Source organism: Thermobia domestica, chromosome 1 (assembly GCF_964235325.1).
Source record: "Thermobia domestica chromosome 1, izTheDome1.hap1.1, whole genome shotgun sequence".
Taxonomy (NCBI): domain Eukaryota; kingdom Metazoa; phylum Arthropoda; class Insecta; order Zygentoma; family Lepismatidae; genus Thermobia; species Thermobia domestica.
The window spans coordinates 122,684,996-122,709,360 of NC_137454.1; the positions used below are offsets into that span (position 1 = coordinate 122,684,996).

General features: G+C 36.0%; 1 protein-coding gene and 1 long non-coding RNA gene across 4 annotated transcripts in view; both read right to left on the minus strand.

The window, feature by feature from the left end:
* Positions 1 to 403: 403 nt before the first annotated feature.
* Positions 404 to 24,365, minus strand: part of Ranbp16 (Ran-binding protein 16) — a 162,310-nt gene continuing 138,348 nt past the window's right edge. For all 3 annotated transcript variants that reach the window (XM_081762955.1, XM_081762956.1, XM_081762957.1), the window contains 3 exons: positions 20,991 to 21,172; positions 4,960 to 5,087; positions 404 to 899 (listed from right to left, as the gene is read on the minus strand). In XM_081762955.1, the coding sequence (XP_081619081.1) occupies positions 800 to 899; positions 4,960 to 5,087; positions 20,991 to 21,172 (410 nt within the window). In that variant the 3' untranslated portion in view covers positions 404 to 799. The remainder of the gene's footprint in view (positions 900 to 4,959; positions 5,088 to 20,990; positions 21,173 to 24,365) is intronic.
* LOC145688608 (uncharacterized) lies at positions 5,969 to 20,983 on the minus strand. Its single transcript, XR_014131947.1, has 2 exons — positions 11,894 to 20,983; positions 5,969 to 11,659 (listed from the first exon to the last, which is right to left on the minus strand). It is a non-coding gene; the product is annotated as an uncharacterized LOC145688608 (long non-coding RNA).

Below are 24,365 nucleotides of genomic sequence, written 5' to 3' on the forward strand. Positions count from 1 at the left end.
CGCACACCAATACTGAATCATCTGTTGAAAACAATAATCTCTGCTGCGATCTTTATACATCGAAATTTTAATTCTACAACCAAGTAAATTCACTGGTGAAACCGAGACGCTATACGCCAGACACGACGCCACACTCGCTGAAGAAATGTACTAACAAGCAGGGCCGTGCCGTGGAAAATCAGCGCCCGGGGCGAGAGTATACGACGGCGCCCCCATACATATATTCCAAGCAATTTTTCCTATCTTTTTTCCTTTTTTCGCCCCTCTTACTTCGGCGCCCGGGATCGTCACCCCGCTCCCCCCCCCGGCACGGCCCTGCTAACAAGGAATCTGAATTCAGTATGTCAAAACTATAAATGTTCAGATAAGAAGTGTGTAATTCGCATTAAATAATAAACAAAGCTCTGCTTGTACCTTCTTTATTTTTGAACAAGCTATAGAAATAACAAATCTGTCATCATTCGACATTTTCACACCTAATCATTTCATACAATAAAAGTTCTCTTCTATAATATTTAAATCATTTATTTCCATGACATACGCATTAACTCGACACACAAGGAAAACAACTCTGAGACGTGCTTTCATCAAACAGCAGGGTGGTGTTCTCTGTTCTACAAACACCAATCGAACCCCTGCAAAGCCTTATTCACGCAATTAAGACTCCTACACACAACACTACATCACTTCACTTCTCCCACGATACGCACACATGCCAACACAAGCACAGGGAATAGCTTCTCACACATACACGCACACGCTTTCATCCACACGCACACATACACACACACGCTGATCACTACGATGTCATCATGTCACTAACAGAAGCAGCCGTCATGTTGGGTCCCTTCAGCGAATCATTTATATCACGGCGGAACATAGATAGATTTTGGGTAAACCTGCAAAACAAATAAACTATTAAAATAGGTGCTTAAGAGATTAGAAAAGAAATTAATTATATATATATATATATATATATATATGGAGTGCCCGGGAAGTCCCTAACATTTCTGGGAAAAAGCTAATTTTTGTCTCTATTGCAGTATTCTGAAAGCTGTTGACCATACAGCAAATAATAGACGCCGTAAGGTAGAGATTCAATGGACTGCCGCTCTTTGCTGAGGTACAAGAACGCTTTTGCCGACGTTATCACACAGAAGCCCCCACGCGAACAACCATTAGAGGTTTGGTCAACAAGTTTCAGCGAACTGGGAGTGTCCGTGGCGCGAAACGTTTTGGGCAGCCATCGACGTAGCAGGAAACTTGGGGACTATACGACAGGCGATCGAACAGAGTCCAAAGGTAGACACGACATCTGTCAGGAACACGGCATCCTAAAGTCCACTGTGTGGGAAATCATGCGTTCGTACTGAAGAAAAAGGCTTATCACATCTACATGTTCCATCATCTTACACCTAAGGACTATGCAGCACGTATGGCCATGTGCCACGACTTAACTGAGGCAGTCAACAATGAAAATTTGTTGGCACATATCCTGTTCAGTGATGAGGCTACCTTTCACTCCTGTGGCCTCGTCAATCGCCATAACACCAGAGCATGGGCTGAAGAACAACCAATCGTCATGGAATTGAAACATAACACTCCCAAGGTGAACGGGGTTAGGCATCACCCAACATCGTACCTGGACATGCTTTCAGATGGTACCCCACCACACTTTGCGCGTGATTATCTGAGACCTTCTCAGGCCTCTGGATCGGACGAGGCTCACCATGGTTCTAGGCAGCACACTTACCTCATCTAACGCCCTTGGACGTCTTTGTATGGGGTCACATTTAGTCAGGTGTACAAGGTGAAGATTAGAAATTTGGCGCACCTGCGTGAACGCATTTCGGCACCAATGCATGCAATTACTCCAACAATGTTGCAGCGTGCTCAGGTGCTCCGCGGAGAGATGGCAACTCTGCTTGGATATGGATAGCGGTCATGTTAAACTACTGTGGTTTATTTGACTTACGGTGTCTTTGATATTATAAACACTTCATTTGAATGCAAGTGCTTCTTCCCAGAAACAGTTAGGGACTTCTCGGGTACTCTGTATATATAAACACACACTTGTTTCAACGGAATATTATTTTATTTATTTAAGTGCAGTTAGGCATTAAAATAATGATAGAAATGCAATCAACTATGTAATCAGTATAATCACAAACTTTTTAACGTAACAATCAAATCTATGATTACATTTGAAGAATGATACGTATTTCCCGTTTTTATTATTACATTGTATAGCCACCAGTACCAACAGTACACCACACACATATTCTTTAATCAGTTACTTCGGAAAGTTGAAGCTAATTTGAGCATAATACTCGATGACGCATATTGGATTACTTCTATATATGTTGAACTTTACTTAAAAATACTAAATTTGTTCAGAGGTTACTAGGAAAAGATCATGTAGGAAACGGATATACACTTCTGCTGGCAATTATATTTGTATGTGTTTTAATATCCCTTAATAATACTAGAATTGATTTAGTTTTATAGGTTTTTGTCTTTGCTTTCTGTACGCGTGTTCCCAAATTCAAGACCTTCTAGGAGTACAATGCATCAGACCTCTGTTTGAATCTCACTTTAACAGTACGACCTATGCTTCATGCTCTTGGTATTACGCAAGATCCAAGTTAATTTCCAGCCGTAATTAAAAAAAAAAAAAAAAAAAAAAGCTTTACATAATTCGTTTTGCTTGACCGCCATGGTATCTGTAACGCCCTGTATCTTGAGAACGAAGAACGATCTTCAGATATAAAACCACCACTCCTGATTACCATTTTCAGTCATGACAGTCGCCTGTCAATGATGTCGCGGGGATGCATTTAGAAGGTGAACGAAGGAGATTTAGTGATCGGAAATTGAACTTCTGACGGAACCAGCACTCTTCACCTACTCCGCCGTTTCCAGTCACAGTATATAGCGGTATTAATCATCTATTTCCACGGGATTCGACTACATGTTTTTTAAAATAATTATGGCCAGTCTTTCGGGTTTGTGTACATTCATTTGATCATAGAGTTATACTTCCCATGATTTTTCTCTTTGGATTAAAAGAGACAAGAAATAAATAACAATAATGAAATTAATGATTGATACACGACGTAACATCCACGCCTTGAGTAAGATTAACTTTTGCGACAAACAGGCCATGTGACACCACCCTAATGCCTTAAAGAGTTTAATCATGCCAGCCAGAGGGTTCACATATGTACCTTACGATTTCATATATGTAGTGTAATGTAAGGATCTGTGTGCCACTGTAACATCTCTTCCTTAGCGAGTTACAAAGCCGCAAAATATTACTTGTTAATGTACCCTTGTGTGTGTATGATACTGTGCCACTAGGATTTTAAGGAAACATTTCCCACGTTATACTATGTATTTCTGTCTTTACAATAGTGGGTTTAACGTTGAATTGTACAATCAGCAGGAAAATATTAAAATGGAAGCTAAAGTTTATAATTTTAAATAACTGGTTAGAAGTATCATTTGGACTCACATTACTTGTTTAAAATGAGTGAAGGTACCATAATTTTTCACTTACACGTTTAAATGAATTTTTAATCGATAATCGCTGTTTACATTAGACTAAAATGAATAATATGATTAAATAAACAACATATTGTTTTTTTCTACAGCCTGAAATAAACCTTACGTAATTTGTATTGTCTTTCATATAACACAAACCAATAGGAATCTGTAATAAGATTTCATATACGACTTACCATAATTAAGTTACATATACGACTTACCATAATTAAGTTACTTTTGAGGTCTAAACAAAAATTCTTTAAAATGAAGCTGCAACATGTTAATATTTTTGAAATTCCAGATGTTTCAGAACGAATCATTACGCATAGCAATACTGTACTGAAAAAGCTTATGTAATAAGAATATATGTAATAAAATCTAATTACATATATTCAGATGGATAATTTCTAAACTTTCAGATATACACGACCTCGAACCTGGAACACACAACCATCTACCAACTACTATAATCACTCATTTTATTTACTTAACATACGAAGAATTACCTACTTCTTGTATTAATCAAAATGTATTCAAAAGAGTTCATCTGTTCCAAAGCATCACGCCTGGGTGCATAAGCACTTTGTTAACGATCGTACATATATTATATATATATATATATAATGTGTGTGTGTGTTTTATCATCAAACATGTTATAAAACTTATTCGAAACAAGGACTGTGTTATACCAAAGTTATGAAAAGCAGATAAAAACGCTGACGTAATTTTGAAAAACAACTATACAGCGAATGAACGATACCTTTTACTAAGCATACTGATTTGAGGAAGGAGTAAGAATCCTAATTATTTCCTTCTGGTTACAATTTTAAATATGGTCAACGATCTTGATAAAGGTAAACAATCTGATTATAACAACCAACGAATGAATCCGTGTTATCACCATGAGCGCCAACTACGTGGGTGCTCCGGGGCTCCAGCACCCACAAAAATAGTCTTGTGGGTGCGGCGCACCCACACGATTTTTAGTTTGATAAAAACAAAATAAAATAAATATTTCTTACTTGTCACTATCAAAAAATAAGCAATTAGAACATTGAGACAGAAGTTAAAATTTCTCACCTCTAACACGTAACTGTTAATTTCAAATGTGTTTGTGCAAAGGCAACCAAGCAACACACTCCGCACTTCCTTGCCTATCTGGCCTTGTCAAAGGCAGTCCCCACAATAAAAGAAACGAAACTGTATTGTGAATAGAATCGAACACAGCCCTTTATAACAGTGTCCATTTGTATAAAAATTAAGACTCCACACTTTTCGTAGACCGGATATATATATATATATATATATATATATATATATATATATTAACTTCCCGCTCCAGCGCCCTCAGGGATGAATTTTTCAAATTTCTATTCCTAGTTTTAACGTTTTCGAGATTATGAGTGAAGTTACCTGTCACGATTCTTTGTTAGAAGATTCCTTTCAATGCCATCCATAAGATTTTCAAACCATTGTGCCATGGCAGCCTGTTTGTCAGGTGGCTGACTTCGTATTATATTTTCTCGAAGTTGGTTGAAATACTGAAATTGATTATACACTATTATTACACAATGTTTCATCAAGTATATACACATCACATTAAATACAAAATAAAAGTAATATGTTTACGAAAATGCATCTTAATATATTTAATTAAATGTGACACCATTGTCGTTCGAACATAATTACTTTTAGTACATACGTTTGATTATTTAAAATCAGAATTCTTAACAAATACATTCGTATCTATTATTTTCTTTAATTTATTCGTTATGTGTCGTAAAATGTTCTGTAACTCATAATCAGTAAAATGTGTTAAATACATCCCATTGAATTTTTTTTTCCTTTCTTCGATTTGGGAGATTTGCGGGGGAAGAGTCAAAATGTGTGCTTTAAAAGGAGAGGGCAAATACCTAGAAAGGATATTAATGCCGAATTCGTAGTTTTCGGGATCGCTATGCCGATTGGTAACAGCTCTGATGATATTTAAGCCCAACTTTAGGGAAAAAGGGACATGTCAGCTGGCCCGAGAATTGATAGGGGGAGCGTCAAAGGCGTTGCTCTTTGTTATTTATTTTATTCATTTCTTTACTTTCAAATATTTTGCATAAATCTTATTCTCCCCGGGCATTTCAGGTGGTATTATTCAAGGATGAAGATACCCTATGTTAAATTTGAATGAATACAATTGAAACAAGTACAGCTCTGAGTTTTTCAATTCTCATATAAGCAGGTACTCTGCAACATAATTTGGTCAAACTACCCATGAGTTATATTCTGTGAAATGATACTTCGACAGTTATCGTAGTCCTTATTTTGTCATGTTCATCTAGTTATTGAGAAATTTTTAACACACATCAAGGTTTCCTAGTTTGCCAATTAACTGTAATATTATTTACATTTTATATTCGGTTAATTGTGGACGAATAATAATTTCATTTTCTTTTAAGCTACTCGTACTAATATAATGAAACTAGTTTAAATTACGTTACATGTTCTGTTCTTGTTTGAAATCAGTTTGTTTATATTTCATTCACTGGGACTGTTGAGAACTTCTCGGTAAATGAAGTTACAAATATCAGGCGCATGTGAAGTTTTTATGTTACTTAATACAACACTTATTTTTAAAATACCTAAATCCTTAAACACCTTAACCCGTCAACGCCCAGTGCCACCTACAGGTGACACTACTTGAAAGGCGTTTTCTTCCTGGTACAGTACGTCAATTTCGAAACTTTTTTGTGTAGTGATGCAACACATACGTAAGTAGCTGGTGCTACTGTGGTTCGCTAGGACCCCCTGGTGGACGATTGGTGAACAAGACGACGTTTTTAAAGTAGTGTCACCTGTAGGTGACATTGGGCGTTGACGGGTTAAAATATCTTAATACTCTAAATCTCTTTAATATTGTGGAAAGATCAACAATTGTTATTTTCGAAAACAGAATTATCACGTATTTTGTTACTTTATGTTCTAAAAACAAAATATAATGACAAATTTTCAATCACCGTATAAGGGGTACACAAGAAAACCCTGCTAAATCTATTTTTCAATTTTGTCAGGAAGCGAAAGAAAAGTGACGCCCTTATGTTTCAGAATTGCTGAACATTTTTTTTTTTTTTTTTTTTTTTTTTTTTTTTTTTTTTTTAAGTGGTAGATTTCACTAATCTGAATTAAGTAGTGACCACTAAACTTGTTCAACAATTTTGAAACGTATGGGTGTCACTTTTCTTTCGTTTCCTGACAAAATAGAAAAATGGAATTAGCACGTTTTGTTTCTATACCCCTGATACATAACATCTAATGTGTAACTTTTTAATGTAATCACTTGCTTGTGTAGTTGATTACGTATGCTGGCTGCAGCTCTATGTAATATGGGTCAAGTCTGTTAGGTATAAAATAAGTAAACAAATTACGAAGATTGCATAAATAAGGATTTCCCACATTTCATAAATTTTAAAAATTTCACAAATTTTCCAACCAGTATATTCTCAAAAATCTTCAAGAAGTTTTACATCCACGAACAACGACGCCAATCTAAGAATCACTTAAGCTCAGCAAACTTTCATCTGTGCATATAACGCTCCAAAAATTTTCCATCGTCAGTTAATAATAAGCCATTCACTCAAGCTAGTCAAAAATATTGAAGCAGTAAATCATGCTCTCATTAATCAGTGTAAGTTAGTGTAAAGTTTATAATCTTTGTTAAAGTTCAAGTTCTATTAATATATGCTATATCGATATTAAAGTGAAACCATATCAGAATACAAACTCAAAACTTTATACACCGACTGTGAGAAAATCTTCATCATCAAATCATGTCAGTAAGTCGGCCTGCACACTATGTGTACAGTCAAGATACAAAATTAACACAAATACTTTCATTATTCTATCTTAATATTAAAAATTAACTCACAAAACTAAAGCTGGTTGCTTTACAAATTCACATTCTCTTAAACGTACTTAAACTTGATAGAAGTTTGGTCAATAAATAAATATAAATAAAAATGGTAATGGAACATTCAAACGAAAATCGCACGATGGGGATGGCACGACCGATTTTGAAATTACTAATAATTTGCACACATATTGGTACACGTTTCGTAAACACAATGGTATGATTAGAACTATCGGCTTCCGCTCCATATGGCCAAGGCAACCATATTTCCAACATGGCGTGTAACAAATCATGAGAAAATCACAAATACAATATCTCAGAAATGAAAAGGGGCGCAGATATGAGACAAACACCAGTGGAAAGGATATGAAGTGACCTTTAATTCAGTGCTAAAAAGTTTTTACCTTCTCAATTTCAAATGCGTTAAATAATGACACAAAGTCATAAGTGAGAATCACCCAAATCACCATTCTTAAGCCCCGAAAATCCTGGGAAGGAGTTGAACCAGAACTGCCGAATATGGACTTCAATATTTGTCCTCATACATTGTACAGCTAGACGAAATAGGTCGTAGAAATAAATGATTATTTTTTAAGGCATTAAATATAGCCACAAAAGGAATTTTGCTAATGTTTGCACTTGAATATCTCTGGTGGGCGAACGGCAAATATTTCTGAAACTTACCCTAAATGACCTTTATTTCGTAATGCACTTATAAATTTATTTTAATTGAATTTTAGAGTTGGCAGGTATACAAATTGTGACACTGGAAAGTTACGTATAAAATGTCAAGATACAAAGCAATGCCATGTATTTTTTCACCTCAAGGAACAAATTGCCTGCCATGTCAAATACTTTTGTGGGAATTTGGCACTGAGTTTGGTTCTCACTTCTGTCAACACTTCGATTCGATTCTTTGCGACGTACGATACAGTCCTCCAGCCTCGAAAATTGCGCAGCATATTTGCATACTCTTGTATACATGCATTTTTGCAATTTTTTGTTGTTTCTCATTTCTGTTCATCACCTTCGCAGCTTGAAGCGGTTTTAAGCTTTACTGTTTTTTAATCCTCTGCTCAATAGATTTGGTGCTATGATATTTTTCAGCCATTCTCCGTACTGACATTGCGTTTTTCTTTTTTTTTTTCTTTTTTCTTTTTTTTTTTTTTTTTTTTTTTTTTTTTTTTTAATGGACTCTACTTTTTGCGTTAACGTCTTGTCACTTACACCTGCTTTCCTTCCAATCCCTTTCTTTCTGTTACACGTTAATGTCTGTTTGAAACACACAATGGTATGTCTTACGGTTTTCTCTTTAGTTTCAGTTCCTTTGCTATAGCTGCATATGACCGTTTAGGATTTTCTTTATATCTATAAAATCACTTGTTTACATGCCTGCAGTTGATTCGATGCCACCTTGCACGATTGCTTCGTCAGCAACATACGTCTGCTGGATACAACACTACACTGCATGAAATTCCTCCTTTTTCGCTTTTCTTCCCACGCCACGAGTTCCCCAAGTTGTTGCAATTATTTATTTTTTTTTCTAGGACACGCTTTACATACATATTTTCAGCTTTACCAAGTATATATAACATATGTATGCTCATTTCTGTGATTTAGAACCATGAACATTACTATAAACCAAACCTATACTTGAGTTAAGCTTAAAAGAAGGCTTATCCCCTTAATCTTGATATATAAATATCTGAAAAAAAAAAAAAAAAAACTATAACAAAGCCCAAATGTATAAATAAAATTCACTAACTTTTTATACTTTTATTCGTATCATTACACATAATTTAAGAATAAAGAACATACAAAAAATTAATTTTCAACAACTTGGAAACATCATCTTAACCGTCTAATATATAATCAATTATAGCCAAAACTTCCGCTTACATTTGTCTCAAGCCAAAATTTATTCTTCTACCCATCTCCTCTACTCTTGGCACTTCATTTCTTGCCTTTCATACCAATGAAATACCCCAATCACCATTTTCCTCTTTTTTTTTTCTTTTTTAAAAAACTTGTGACTGGAAACTACTTTAATAATCTTCTTCTGTTGGAATCGTAACCCCGCCCCCTCCACTCTTTATTCTTTCAGGGATTTTCAACGCCTACGCAATCTTACTTGAATTTTCTCTCCTTAGACTCTTATCTGCCGAAACTCTCCGTTACTTATCTTCCTCACGGACACTTAAAAACTGCTCTCCGTTACACAACTCCGGGCACTGATCTCCTCCCCTTACCGATAAGCTTCTCACCTTCAACAAAGACTATCTATTTCCTCTTATGAGCAGCAAGCTCTTGTTCTAAGTACTAAGCGCAGACACCCACACAAGATTCTAGACTCTTCGGACATCAATAGATGCAAGCAACATTTCATTGTAAGTAGTAGAAATGCATACCCGTTTCATACAACCACGGTGGTGAAAGGGACGTTACACTAGGTAACATTTATTCCAACTTCAAATATTTTTGTTGGACTGTTAGTCACCTATTTGCCCTAAGTTCATCAGTATTTTTCGAAGACTTTTTCACATTTACCTTATATTTTTATAATATTTCTTTCTTTTAAATTAAACATTCATGCATTTTACAACGACGTCTCTTTTGGTTATATCTTCACTGCCTAGAAATCTGGCTGTCCACACAAACTAACTACATAAATGTGCAGGACTGGCCATAAAAGAAAATATATATCTTCCGTACCAGACCATTGTCTATTACAACATTTACATATTTATACAGGTTATCGTTACACAAATTGCCCCCGAACAAATGGGAATTGTTAATTTGGTTGAATTCTTACAAATAAACAAAGAATCCTGGACCGAAATAACGTTAACAATATGATCTGACATATGCAGTACATTTACTTTGAGAACGGCCCTCATGTAAAAAAAAAAAAAAAAAAAAATATTCACATTTTATTTTTCATTTATAACTAGAGCCCTGATTATATGTAATTACTTATTTTTTCTCCTTGCATATAGTTCCAAAAGAGGTACAAATCTTCACGAATCACGTGAACAAGATCATTATACCTAGGTTTTATTTTACATATTTTACTCAATATTACATATTTTCAGACATTTTACATAAAATAAAATATTTTAGCAGTTTGTTGTAATTCCTGACAATTCTCTACTTGTAGATGTTAGACGGAATACAAATCAACTTACAGAAATGTTACTGGAATTTCCGAGAAATTTGCCCTGTCCTGTACTGCATTCCAAGCTTTAGGAGGGGGAGGAGCAGAAGGTCAAGCCTAATTTTAGATGTCTGGCATTGGAGATCTCATTGCTTGGGTCAGTTCATTAAGTCACTCTTTCAAAGAAAGTCACCCTGCCTGTTTCATCACTCGGTGCTGTCTGATACAAAAGTAGCCGTACTGCATAAAATTTCTTCATACAAACAGACATTGTCTTGTGGACGTGTTTATCGTGGATTAAGGTTTTGTGTATTGATATTTCGTCATGGCACCGGTTACATCATCGCTAGCATCTAAGTTAAAATCGTGGGTTACAAAGATGATGCTTTTACAATCGATGGTAAGGTGGTAATTTGTACGGTATGTGACAAAACGATAAGTTGTTCCATGAAATTGCAATTGGAACAACATATACGAACCGCGCGTCACGCGAGAAAGAAACCAGAATCTTCTCACAAACAAGTTCTTTCGACGCAGATGCGACAGGAATCGTTTTCATCGGAGAATGAGTTTTTCGCGGACATGTATGATACAATGGGAGCTGCAAACATTCCTTGGAACAAGCTCCAAGTGTCAGAATACCGGGATTTCTTGAAGAAGTATTGCAAGCAAAATATCCCGGACGAATCTACAAGGTGTGTGAGAAAAGTAATGAGACTGGCAACACTGCGGGCGATCTGGCAGCGTTGTGTATAGCGACCTATGCTAGACCGGTTTGTTTATCCCTTCCAATTCCTCAGTCCGAGTTACAACCCCGCACAGCTAACACATTATTTTTGACAGCGCCATCAGTGAAATTGTGTTTTTGTTGTGTGTTAGATTGGGAGCTTCGGAATTTAGAGCAACGTTGTGCAATAAAGTTTTGTGTTAAACTTGGTGAATCTGTGAGTGTGACTTTTGAAAAACTGAAACAGTCCTATGGGGAACATTGCTTATCAAGAGCACAAGTTTTCCGCTGGCACAAATCATTTTTGGAGACCCAGAACATGGTGAAGATGAACCTCGCTCAGGGAAATGAAATGAAATCTGTAAATTTTACGTCCCACGGTTATGCCGGTTAGGCTAAAGGAGACGGTGATAATGAGAGATGAGTGAAATGGTGGAATGAAGAAAGTGGGAGGAAACGGGAGTACCCCGAGAAAACCCACGAGCACGGTGTTTGTCCACCACAAAGTTCACTTGGCGGGGGCTGGGATCGAACCCGGGACCCCAAGCACCAGAGGTGAACGCTCTACCTCGCTCAGGGAGACCTTCAACTTTAAAAACTGACAAAAACGTTGAAGGTGTGAGATCAGGCCGTCGTTTAACAATAAGGATGATAAGTGAACAGTTAAATTTACCGTACATCAAATTTTGACAGACGATTTGAACATGCGAAAGATTTATGTCAAAATGGTGCCGTAAAAACCTCACAACTGAACAGAAGGGCAACCGAAAAAATGTGTGCGTTGATCTTCTTGAGAGGATTGCCAATGACCAAGAATTCTTCAATTATGTGATCACAGGTGATGAATCCTGGATATCTGAGTACGATCCTGAAACAAAGCGGCAAAGCGAAGACTGGCACACTCCGTCATCTCCTCGGCCGAAGAAATGTCGAATGAGCAAATCAAAGATCAAGACAATGCTGATTTTTTTTTTTGATAGTAAGGGTATCGTGCACAAAAAATTTGTTCCACTAGGACAAACTGACAACCAAGTGTTTTATAAAAGTGTCCTTGAAAGGCTCAGGAAAAAAGCGATTCGTGTGACACCAGACATTGCAGACAAGTGGATGCTTCATGCCCCGTGTCACACGACCATTTCCATCAGTGAATTTTTGACCTTAAGAGATTCCTCAACCCCCCTATTCACCTGATTTGAGTCCTTGTGACTTTTTCCTTTTCCCGAAATTGAAACATATCCTGAAAGAGGGAACAACGACTCTGCCGGTGTATAGCTGCTCAAGGGAACTACTTTGAAGGGGATAACATTGTTGTTTGAAAAATATAAGAACTTTAGTTAGTATAAAATCAGTCTCATTACTTTTCTCACACATCTCGTACACTGCGGAAAAACTACCTCGATATTTGCTACAATAAAGATGTCGAAGAAATTTGCGCTCAGATCGGTCATTCCTACATATGGGTGGCTGCGGACGAAACCATCGACAATTTGGGACGCTTTGTAGCGAATTTAATAGTTGGCAAGCTAGATCCCAACTCGCCGTCCAAATTCTACTTGATATATCGCAAGAAGTTTGAATGTATCATCATTCTTCTGTGGCGAGGTTCGTAGATGATGACCTGAAAGTGCTGTGACCTCGTGGTGTTGAAAAGGAGAAAGTTCTTGTTTTCTACACCGACCCTGCAGCGTATATGTTAAAGGCAGGTAACGCATTCAAAGCTTTCTACTCCAACTTAGTTCATTTCACTTGGTTGCATATGCACTTCAACGTGTCGCAGAGGAAGTAAGAAGCAACTTCCCTGACGTGAATAAATTTATTTCCCAAGGTGTTTATGAAAGCTCTCCAGAGAGCCCACGGTTTTGAAGGAACGTCTGCCAAATGTACCTCTCCCTTCCGAGCCGTGTTAACAAGACTGGATACTTAGCTAGAAGCAGTGACATTTTACAACGAACATTTTGAGGGCGTCAAATCCGTTGTAGACTCTTTCCCCACCGACAGTGCAGTTTCAGTGGGTGAATCGCCAGCTGAGTTTTCTGATGCCAATGTCTTCTTTGCTTGCGCACATTACAAGCAAATTTGGTTGGCTTCCGGAGAGCATCAAGAAATTGAAAACTTCTGGACTCTTGCTTCAGGAATCCCTGAGTGTCCTGGAGGATGCGTAAAAGATGTTAGATGTTGTTCGAGAAGAAGCTTGTGTGAATGCTGCCGCTAAGTTCCAGAGGGTGCTGGAAAGGAACCCTGGGTTCGTCACATTTCTCAGTGTGTGTAAAACCCTGAGTGGAAAAGTTACAGAAGATCTGCATGATATATTTCCCCGAGAAAATTCACTTCATGAAATACGTCCCAGTGACATCATATGACGCAGAAAGGTCATTCTCTTATTACAAAAATGTAATGTCAGACAAGCGTCTTTCTATGTCTTAAAAACGTCGCAAAATATATGGTGGTGCATTGTTTTTCTAAATAAGTGCCTCAGATAGTGTTTGGATTGTATTTGAATATTAGAAAAATTGTAACATTTCTTAAACTGTCATATAACAAGTAATTGTTTAGAAATAAACAACGAAATGCTTTAACTGAGTGCAGTGTATATATTAGTGCTATGTTTCTAAATTCATGCAAGAATAGTTTTGGTAAATACATTGTAAAAACTTTCTATTATATTTGATATGCTCTCTACTAATATTCCAATATATACTTTTTCCGAGTTGAACTGTGTTTTGTGTCATGTTTAATGAATGACCTAATTATTGGAATGCTTACCTAATTCATTTTCAAATTTGTTTAATTAATTTAAATATCACACATACAGTATATGTATACAATATGAAGTATTCAAATTGCATAAAAAGCAAAATTATATAGGAAAACATATATTTTAGCGATATTTTGATATTACATATTTGAATATCCTTACATATTTCATTACTTATAACTAGCTTTTTCCTTACATATTTATATACATATTTGGCAAAATAATATTACATATAATCCGGGCTCTATTTATAACTTTATAATTATTCATTATTTTATATTATTCTTTATATTTTAATTATTGATATTCCTATATTCTTATATTCATATACATGAAGGCGCATCTCGAAAGAGCATTAAACATCACAAACATCAATCGGTCCATTATTATTATATTTTCTCTGTTAATTAATACATTTGTAATAACCCATTTATGTTGACAGATACTTTCCTTCAGGCGCATTAAACATATGAACTAGTAACGATTTTAACTTACGTATCTTTCGAAATATTTAACACACATACATACACACACACACACACACACATACAAATAAATAAATAAATAAATAAATAAATAATAAATAAAATGAAAAATTCGAATTTACAAGAAATTCATATAGCATTATAGAATAACTATGAATTAAATATACTATCATGCATTTACATAATTAAGAACTTCAAGAATGTTTTATTTCTAAAATAGTCAAATAAATGATTTAAATGAAATGAAAATGAAATCTGAGTTTTACGTCCCACTGTTATGCCGGCTAGGCTAAAGAAGACAGTGATGATGATAAATGAATGAAATGGTGGTATGAAGAAAGTGGGAGAAACGGGAAAACCCCAAGGAAACCCACGCACATGATGTTTGTCCACCCCAAAGTTTACGGTGCGAGCTGGGATCGAACCAGGGACTCCATGCACCAGAAGTGAACGCTCTACCACTGAGCCACCGCGGCCCCATACAAATGATTTAAGATATCTTTATAAGAATAAATATACGATTATTCTTGTAACCAGGAAAATAAGTTACTAACGCAGATTTAATTCGTTCCATGCCAGCCACATCTAACATCAGGTATTATTGCTAAATAGATTACAAAATATGAATTTAAAAGATGATACAAAAAACAAACGTGAACTATCTATTACAAATTTACAAAATAATAGTAGTAAAAGATAAGAGCATAATGTATCTGGATGTAGAATAAATACATCATACAAAATGACAAAAATAGATATTATCATTCATAATATAGTTGAAGCAGTTTACAAAATATTTATTTATTTATTTAAAAATAAGTTTTGTGAAAGATAAATATAATTATTATTACAATCTCTTTCGTAGGATCTGCTTTTACCATGCTTTAATTATTATTGCTAAATTGTGGGATTATGTCACATTGCACAGCGCGTTCTTGCCTCGAATTTCGTACACTGTGTGTTGCATAATTTCTCTGTACATCATTATCTGTGATATTTCTACCAACTCTAAAATTATTACTGGCACGTTCTGGATTACGATTTTGCATACTGTGACTTTTATTATTTTGATGCACATTATTTCGAATATCTCTATTACTTCTGAAAGAGTTATGAAATAGAAAATTACTTTTTGTACCACAATCCGGATTCTTTTGATATCAATATTACGAATAGCCACTTGATTAGCTCGGATTTTATTATTGTTATTTTGTATCATTACTTGATTTTCGTAAAATTCTGTACAATTAGAAACAAATGGTTAAAATTAACACATTGAGATGAAATTAATACTTGCTACAACTTGAAAGGTAATAACATCCATATAAATTATATTATTCGTGATTCTCGCTGAAAAGGATTTAGAAGTTTTAAATCATTATATGGTGAAGTTACAAAATCAGTTACACTTTTGTCTAGGTTTAGGTCGAAGTGTCTATTCCTGATCTGCCGTCTCGATTAGCTAGCATGAAATCACTTCCAAATTAGAGATTAAGGCAACTTTGAAATCAGCATACCTCTGTAAATTATTTCTATAGCCTTGTACCATGAATAGGATGAACAAAATATGTGGAATCATTTTAAGAAAATTAGATTTAGGTACACCAATTAAATCACATCCTTGTTCAAATTCCTCCAAAAAAGCAGTTGCTGGTATATCATCTGATCTGCCACTGAATTTGGATCGCACCTCACTAAATTTAAAATGAAACTAGGAATACCTTGTTTTACTATGGTTCACGTGAGTTGGTACATCCCTTTGCACATGAAGACGAGGACTCGTATTTTGTGGAAACTCCTTTCTTCTTCCTCATTCTCAGAGTTAGAAATGTAGACTGGGAATGTCTGATGTATGTGTGTAGACTGGGGAATGACAATCCTCTTCACATAACTGGATCTCACAAGTAAACCTTACGTTTGGGTGAATCGAGTTGCTGACTGAGACACATATGAAAAAGTAGTACTAAATGTGGTCAGTATTTCAGTGAAGTTGTAGGTGCGAAGCTCCAGGGGTTTAGGAGATACAGCTACCAGAACATCACATGGAAGTAGAGAATAGTCTTCATACAGTTGGAGGTAAAAGCTCTGTAAGACCTCTTGTAACGACAAAAGGTGAAAAACAAATATATGGATACACATTAGGACTAGGGAGAAGTCATATAGTAAGGGTATACCTGACGGCGGACATCTTGAAATCTGCCATTTTGAATTAAGGTTAAGTTTTTAAAATAGGAATAAGGTCATGTGATATATGATTTAAGGCGCAAATTTAACCAGAAGAACAATAGTGGCGTTAATTTTTATTTACGCGCAATTGATAAAAAGTTACAGGGAAATTAAATATTGTTGCAGCATGTGTATTAGTCCTTTACCCCACCATGTAAATTTTGAGTTATTTATAGTAATTAAATAAAAAACAGGTGGATAAATATTAGGTCTATGGTAAGAGTTGCCTTGATGGCGGCCATGTTCAAATCCGCCATTTTGAATCAGTCAAAAGTTTTAAACAAAACGCATAACAGTGACACCTTATTAATAGCAAATTTTACCATAAATCCAACGCTATAACCCTTTTTGCTTTATCATTAACCAACACAAAATTAAATGGGAATAGAGTCATGCAATAGATGACTTGGGCTAGAAGTTAATCAGAAATACAATGGTGGCGTAACAAATGCCGGTTAATGATAAAGCAAAAATGGTTATACCGTTGAATTTATGGCAAACTTTGCTATTAATAAGGTGTCACTGTGATGCGTTTTGTTTAAAACTTTTGTCTGATTCAAAATGGCGGATTTGAACATGGCCGCCATCAAGGAAACTCTTACCATAGACCTAATATTTATCCACCTGCTTTTTATTTAATTATTATCATTAACACAAAATTTACAAGGTGGGGTAAAGGACTAATACATATGCTGCAACAATATTTAATTTCCCTGTAACTTTTTACCAATTGCGCGTAAATAAAAATTAACGACACCATTGTTCTTCTGGTTAAATTTGCGCCTTAAATCATGTATCACATGACCCTATTCCTATTTTAAAAGCTTAACCTTAATTCAAAATGGCAGATTTCAAAATGGCCGCCGTCAGGTATACCCTTACTATATGACTTCTCGCTAGTCCTAATATGTACCCATATATTTGTTATTCACCTTTCGTCGTTACAAGAGATCTTACAGAGTTTTTACCTATAACTGTATGAAGACTATTCTGTACTTCCATGTGATGTTCTGGTAGCTGTATCTCCTAAATCCCTGGAGCTTCGCACCTACAACTTCACTGAAATACTGACCACATTTAGTACTACTTTTTCATATGTGTCTCAGTCAGCAACTCGATTCACCCAAACGTAAGGTTTACTTGTCAGGTACTCGGGGTTCCAAATTTGCTGCGTTTTCCGCTGGAATTGGAATAACCTCAGTCGTTTCAAGTTTGTCCTTAAGTGTTTGTATTTCGTCTTGAAGCTTCCTGATTTGGTTTGAATTTTCGTTGGCTTGTATTTGCACTACATTGACTCAACCTTGCATAACCTCAAATCTTTGAAGTATCAATTCCATTTTGGTATCAGTTTGCTTTAATTTCGTATTTAATTGTTCCGTTACTTGCTGAATCATGCGTTCAATCCAGGCATCCACTCGTTCTGTCACTTGATGAGTTATTCGTTCTGTTACTTGTTGAGTCATGTGTTCAATCTGGGCATCCATTCGTTCTGTCACTTACTGGGTCATATGTTCAATCCGGGCATCCATTCGTTCTGTCATTTACTGGGTCATTGAATTCAACTGTTAAGACCTAGTTGTCGAATCATATCAGCCACACTAGGGACTGAATCCATTGAGGACATGTTGCTTTGTTCCGCTCATCACCAGAAGAATTATTACCATTATCTGGAACATTTATTTTGATAGGTTCGTACACCTTATTATTTCGTAGTAACATATACTATATTTTTAATTACAAATTGAGACTGGCGTACTGACCTTCCAACTAGTCTCGAGTCTTGAAATTTCCCGTGGGTTTGGCACCATAAAATATATAACATTTATTCTAACTTCACCTATTTTTGTTAGACAGTTAGTCACATATTTGCCCTAAGTTCGTCAGAATATATGATTATTAAACTACTTAAGATGTAAAGCATTCAATGAATGTTCAATGATAACATACAAAATAAAATAAATTTAAACTCGTGTATTTTTCGAAGACTTTTTCACATTTAATTTATATTTCTACAATATTTCTTCCTTTTAAATTAAACATACATGCATTTCACAACGACGTCTCTTTTGATTGTATCTTAACTGCATAGAGATCTGTCTGTCTGTACACAAACTATATAAATGTGCAGATCTGGCCATAAAAGAAAATGATAACTTCCGTACCAGACCATTGTTCATTACAACATTTACATATTTATACAGATTATCGTTACAACTACGACCAATCATCCAATTTACAACGTAAAGATAATTTTTAAACCCTACTGTACCTATTAGTTATAAGAGACGCAACACGCACAATGCCAAGACGAAAGAACTGTTTCATGAACTTCATCTTTGAGTCAGTCACCTCAAAACAATCATAATCAATTCAAGGAAAAAGGATTTCTCTTCCCGATCTCTCTCATTTACTTCAGGGACCACCTGTAATCAAGTTTAAACCAACTTATTTGGAAGGATAAGACCTGCTCCCGAGAGTCTAGAAAAGGGATACCATTGTATTATCGTTGTAGATCGGAATTCACAAAATACTTTTTGAAAGCTTGTATACCAAGGATAGTATCACTGCAAAATTTAATAACACAACTTATTAAAAACATATTAGGTAGATCAAAAAGTAATACCTATTGAGTTATAACGTGCGTAAAAGCGTTTCAATGGTAACTATCATTTTACGTCCAGTGTTTCGAAAAATGCCTCCTGCCTCTTTATTCAGCATCAGTCATATTTAATTATGAATGACAAACTCCTCCACATAATGTTTACTTCCACTTAAAAAAAAACTAAATTTGGCGTCTTTGTCACTTACAGCGGAAAAAATCTTCCTTCCTTTATAAGTTAAATTATCAAATTATGGTGAGAACATGCTGCTGTCGATAACGTGTCTTTATACTGCAGAAAATATATATGAATCTGGCGAAGCACGTGACGAGTACACTATGCTTGAGTGACGGGACTCTACTGACACGCTTCATTGAACAATAGTACAGACTCAGCGATTACAACACCACAATAAAGTTAAAGTCTCTACATTCCCTGTCGTAAGTTTTATTATTAATCGTAAGGTAACTACAAAATGGACTTTCCTTTTCTTGTGTGATCTTTATTTTCCTGTACAGTTGTTACTGTAGCTACACTTGGAGATACAACGCAGAATATTACATTTCTTATCAGCAGTCATTTATGTATTTGAACACTATTGTGGTTCACGCAAGTCCGAAAATAAAACCAGAAATCTAATATTACAATGTGGTCTGTAGTATTACTAACTTCTTTCCAAGGGTGCATGCTCCACCGAGGAATGAAACAAATATGACATGTATTAAAGGTGCAAATTAAACATTCTGCTATACAGATGGGGACTTGCATGTTTAAATATATAGCAGGGCAAGTGTTTGTCGTATAAAAACAAAGTCCACTGTATAAAATCCTTCTCACTCGATTTGAATCTCACAAGAATAATTATTGTTTTGAATGGTTTCTACTTCCAGTCACACAAATACAACCAATGTCTTATAGACGATGATTATATTGAAGGAAAAGTTGTTATCCTTGATTCCTGAATAAGGCAAGAAGTTCTACTCCACAGACATCACACCTGTCTCTCTTGAGTACTCATTCTCTGCACCTATCTAAACTAGCTTCCTGATACCTCACATTGTCGATCGTTGTATTGATTCCTAGAACACGTGAAACGTTTTAGCAATATCTTGGTTTGTAAAATCTCTCTAAGTGTTTGTCTGCCACGAAGATCAGGTCGGTTATCACTGCACTTGTCTTCAATTTCTTTCCAAGGCTGTGTCCAAATATATTTTCCAACGTCTAACACAGCTCACGCCGGTCACTACATCACTATACACTTTCTTCACCACCTGAGTAACGTCTATCAGCTCTTTCCTGGGTCTGATTTTGCGTAGCAGAACATAACACAATAAACTGATTAGCACCCCCGTCTTAAATTGTAGCTCCCGTCATATATAGCCTTGTTTCTAACAGAAGATGTAAATTACTAATCAACAGTACTCTTATGCCATACATATCATATGAATGACATGTAATAAGATGGTTTACGTGACCAAAACTATTTCCAAACAGGAATTACTCTTTGATACCTCCTTACACATAAATTAATTTCTAAACATCATCCTCTCCTTTTCTAACGAAATTAATTAAATAAAAATTACAATGCAACACTCTTACCTCCTCATTGAGCAGTATTAGACCAAGTAAAGGCCTTGACATAGACCATTGATTTCGGCAGTCTTCGAACATGATGACATTGAGCACAGTCGACAATATTTGCTGCAATATTTCCGGATGTACCTCCAACACCTGAAGGAACATATCATTTGGACCGACGTTACCGCGTCGGCTCTTTTTGCCTGGAAAAAAATTATACCAACAAACGTATTATCTTTGCTATCTATCTTACACACACACACACAAAATAACTTTTATCATACTTTCCTCACTTTGTTACACAGAAAAAGCTATCATTAGTACAGCGGCGGTCCGTGGGGGTAGGCTGCAGGACTGCAGCCCCCCCAAAGTAATTCCATATTTCCGATCCGAGACTTCATAATCAATCTTTATATGTATGCTCTTTTAACACGCGTTTTGTTGTTCAATTTTTCGCCCGCTTTTAGCAAATTTGTTGTTCCACTTCACTCCCTGGGACTGTCAGTACAATCTCCTGGCCTTTCTTACGACGTTGCGATTCCACTTCCTCCCCTTTTTAGCATGTCTTTCCAGATAACGTGTGGACTGCTTTCCCTGCAGTCCTTTCGCAGTTTTGACAGTTTGCGCAAGCGCGTTCTTCTCAATTTGTGTTCGTCTGCTTTGTTTGACGATGCGCGAGTATATTCAGACTTGCCAACTCTAGGGAAATCTCCCCTGGCTAATCCTATATAAAATCTTCAGTTTCTGATTTTTAGCTGCGAGTGGCATAATCTCCCTTTCTTTGATTAGCAACGCTGAGTATACTTGTGTTGTTTGTCTACTGGCGGGGTGTTTCTAGTAGGCAAGCGATTTATTCTGTGTAATAGTGGATTATATTAATTCTTTGAAAATGCGGTATTCCGTTCAGTGAGTACTTGCGTTGCGTCGTGCAAGTGATCTGGTGTTACTTGTGAATTTTGTGTTCCGTATCAGTGTTCCCAAAAGACAAGTGAAACTATACAACTATACAACTATGAAACTATACAATTAGAACTCCTGCAGTTCTTTTAGGGTGGTCTGTTTCGTCCTTGTCTTCTTGTAAGTGCATTGGTGTTCTGTGACGACGTGCGTGTATTTTTTCGTACTTTGTTGTGGTTCCACATGTTGTATTTGTAAAGGGAAAATGAATAATTCAGTAGAATATTTAAAATCTATTCGATTTGGTAATTTAACATTGGCAGAAAAGTGTGAAATTAAAGCACATGGGAGACCAACTCCTGTACTAAACATAACTGGCCAACTCCTGTACTGCCGACCTTCTGCCAAACTGCTGTAAGTCGTCAAAAACAGTACACTAGGTGTTTCAATACTGAAATATATAACAAATATGAGTGGATATGTGGGTGTGAAATAAGAAACGCACTTTTCTGTTTCCCTTGTCTTTTGTTCGGGATTGACGATGACGCAGCGAACATAGCGTGGGTTGAAAAAGGGGTATCGGATTTGAAGCGACTTCATGACAAAAGCCATAAACATGAAATATCAAGGAAGCATGTTAATAATATGTTAAATCTAGCCACACTTGGTTCTGTGAACGTCCAGACTTGTTTAAGTCAAGCCTATAAAGACTCGATTGAACGTCATAATAGTCAGGTGCAAAAAAATAGGGACACTCTTTCAAAAATCGTTAACTGCGTAAAATTTTGTGGTTTTCATGAACTAGCGTTAAGGGGGCATGATGAGCGTGAAGGATCGAAAAATCAAGGCGTGTTCATGGGGTTGATTAAATATACATCTGAACTAGATTCCTTATTGAAGTCTCATCTTGACAGTACATCAGCATTTAAAGGGACTTCTAAAAGTATTCAAAATGAGTTACTTCAATGTATGCTAGAAGTCACCAGGGAAAATATAATAGAAGAAATTAAAGCTGCCGAATATGTTTCTCTTATGGCTGACGAAACAACTGACATTGCAGATATGTTTCAGCTTGTTATTGTCTTAAGGTACTGTACTGCAGAAGGTGTTCCTGTAGAAAGATTCTGGGGCTTTTTTAATCCAAATGGCCAAAATGCCGACTCCATTGCTGAATGCATACTTTCTGAAATTAATCAAATCTTAAAACAAGAAAGTAAACTTATTGGGCAAAGGTATGATGGCGCAGCTGTAATGAGTGGGGCTATAAATGGAGTTCAGGCCAAAGTGAGAGAGGTATACCCTAATGCTTACTTTGTGCACTGTTTTGCTCATCAATTGAATCTTGTGATGGAAAGAGCCACCAGACAAAACACTAAAGCCAGAATATTCTTTTCTAATCTTTCTGCTATCCCGGCTTTTTTTTCTCGCTCTCACAACAGAACAGTTGTTTTAGATTCCTGTGTTGCCAAGCGGATACCCACTGGTGGACCAACTAGATGGAATTTTAAATCTAGGACTGTTAATGTAGTGTATGAAAAGCAGGAAGAACTGAAAGAATGCTTCCAAATTTTGTCAGAATCCGAGACCTCAAGCACCGCAATAATAAATGAAGCGTCTGCTTTGTTGAGTTATCTTCAAAATGAAGAATTTTGTTTCTGGCTAAATTTTTTTCACTTAGTTATGCCACATCTTGATATTTTATATAACCAACTACAGAGTCGTCAAATAGATGCAGCAAAAGTCCAATCATATTTATCTGCCTTTACTACTGAAATTAATAAAATCAGGGAATCAGTAGGACTAATTGATACCGAAACGCAAAGTCAAAACAAAAGGAGAATTGTTTCAAACGGACAATCAAGAACAGCCGCAGCCAAAGAAGTGTGTGATGTTATTTTAAACCAAGTGAACCTGCGCTTCCATTTCACAGACCACTTATCCATATCTTCACTTCTGCAGGAATCTAATTTTGATCAGTTTAGTGCTTCCTTTCCCGAAGAAATCTTCAATAAATGTACAGAACTCTTTCCTGTGTTTGATAAAGATAAACTTCATACAGAACTTAGTGTAGTTTATGCAAGAGAAGAGTTGAGGAAACTTGGTGGTGCTGTGAATTTCCTCCAATATATTATAAACAATAGTCTTGCTTCCACTTTTTCTGAAGTGCTAAAACTTTTGAAAATATTCATAACGTTGCCCTTAACTACTAGTGAACCTGACCGATGCTTTTCTACCCTTAAAAGAGTGAAAACTTTTCTGAGAAATACAATGGGAGAAGAACGGTTAACAGCACTTGCCATGTTATCAATAGAAAAGGAAATGGTTGAAAAGATCCCTAACTTTAATAATAGAGTTATCGACAAGTTTGCTACAAGGAAGGACCGTCGTATGGAATTAATTTTTAAATAAGGTGTTTTATTTTATGCAGCCCTCCTAAGCATAAGTAGTACGAGCCGCCACTGCATTAGTATCTAGTTTTTTTAAAAAAAAATCTTGTAT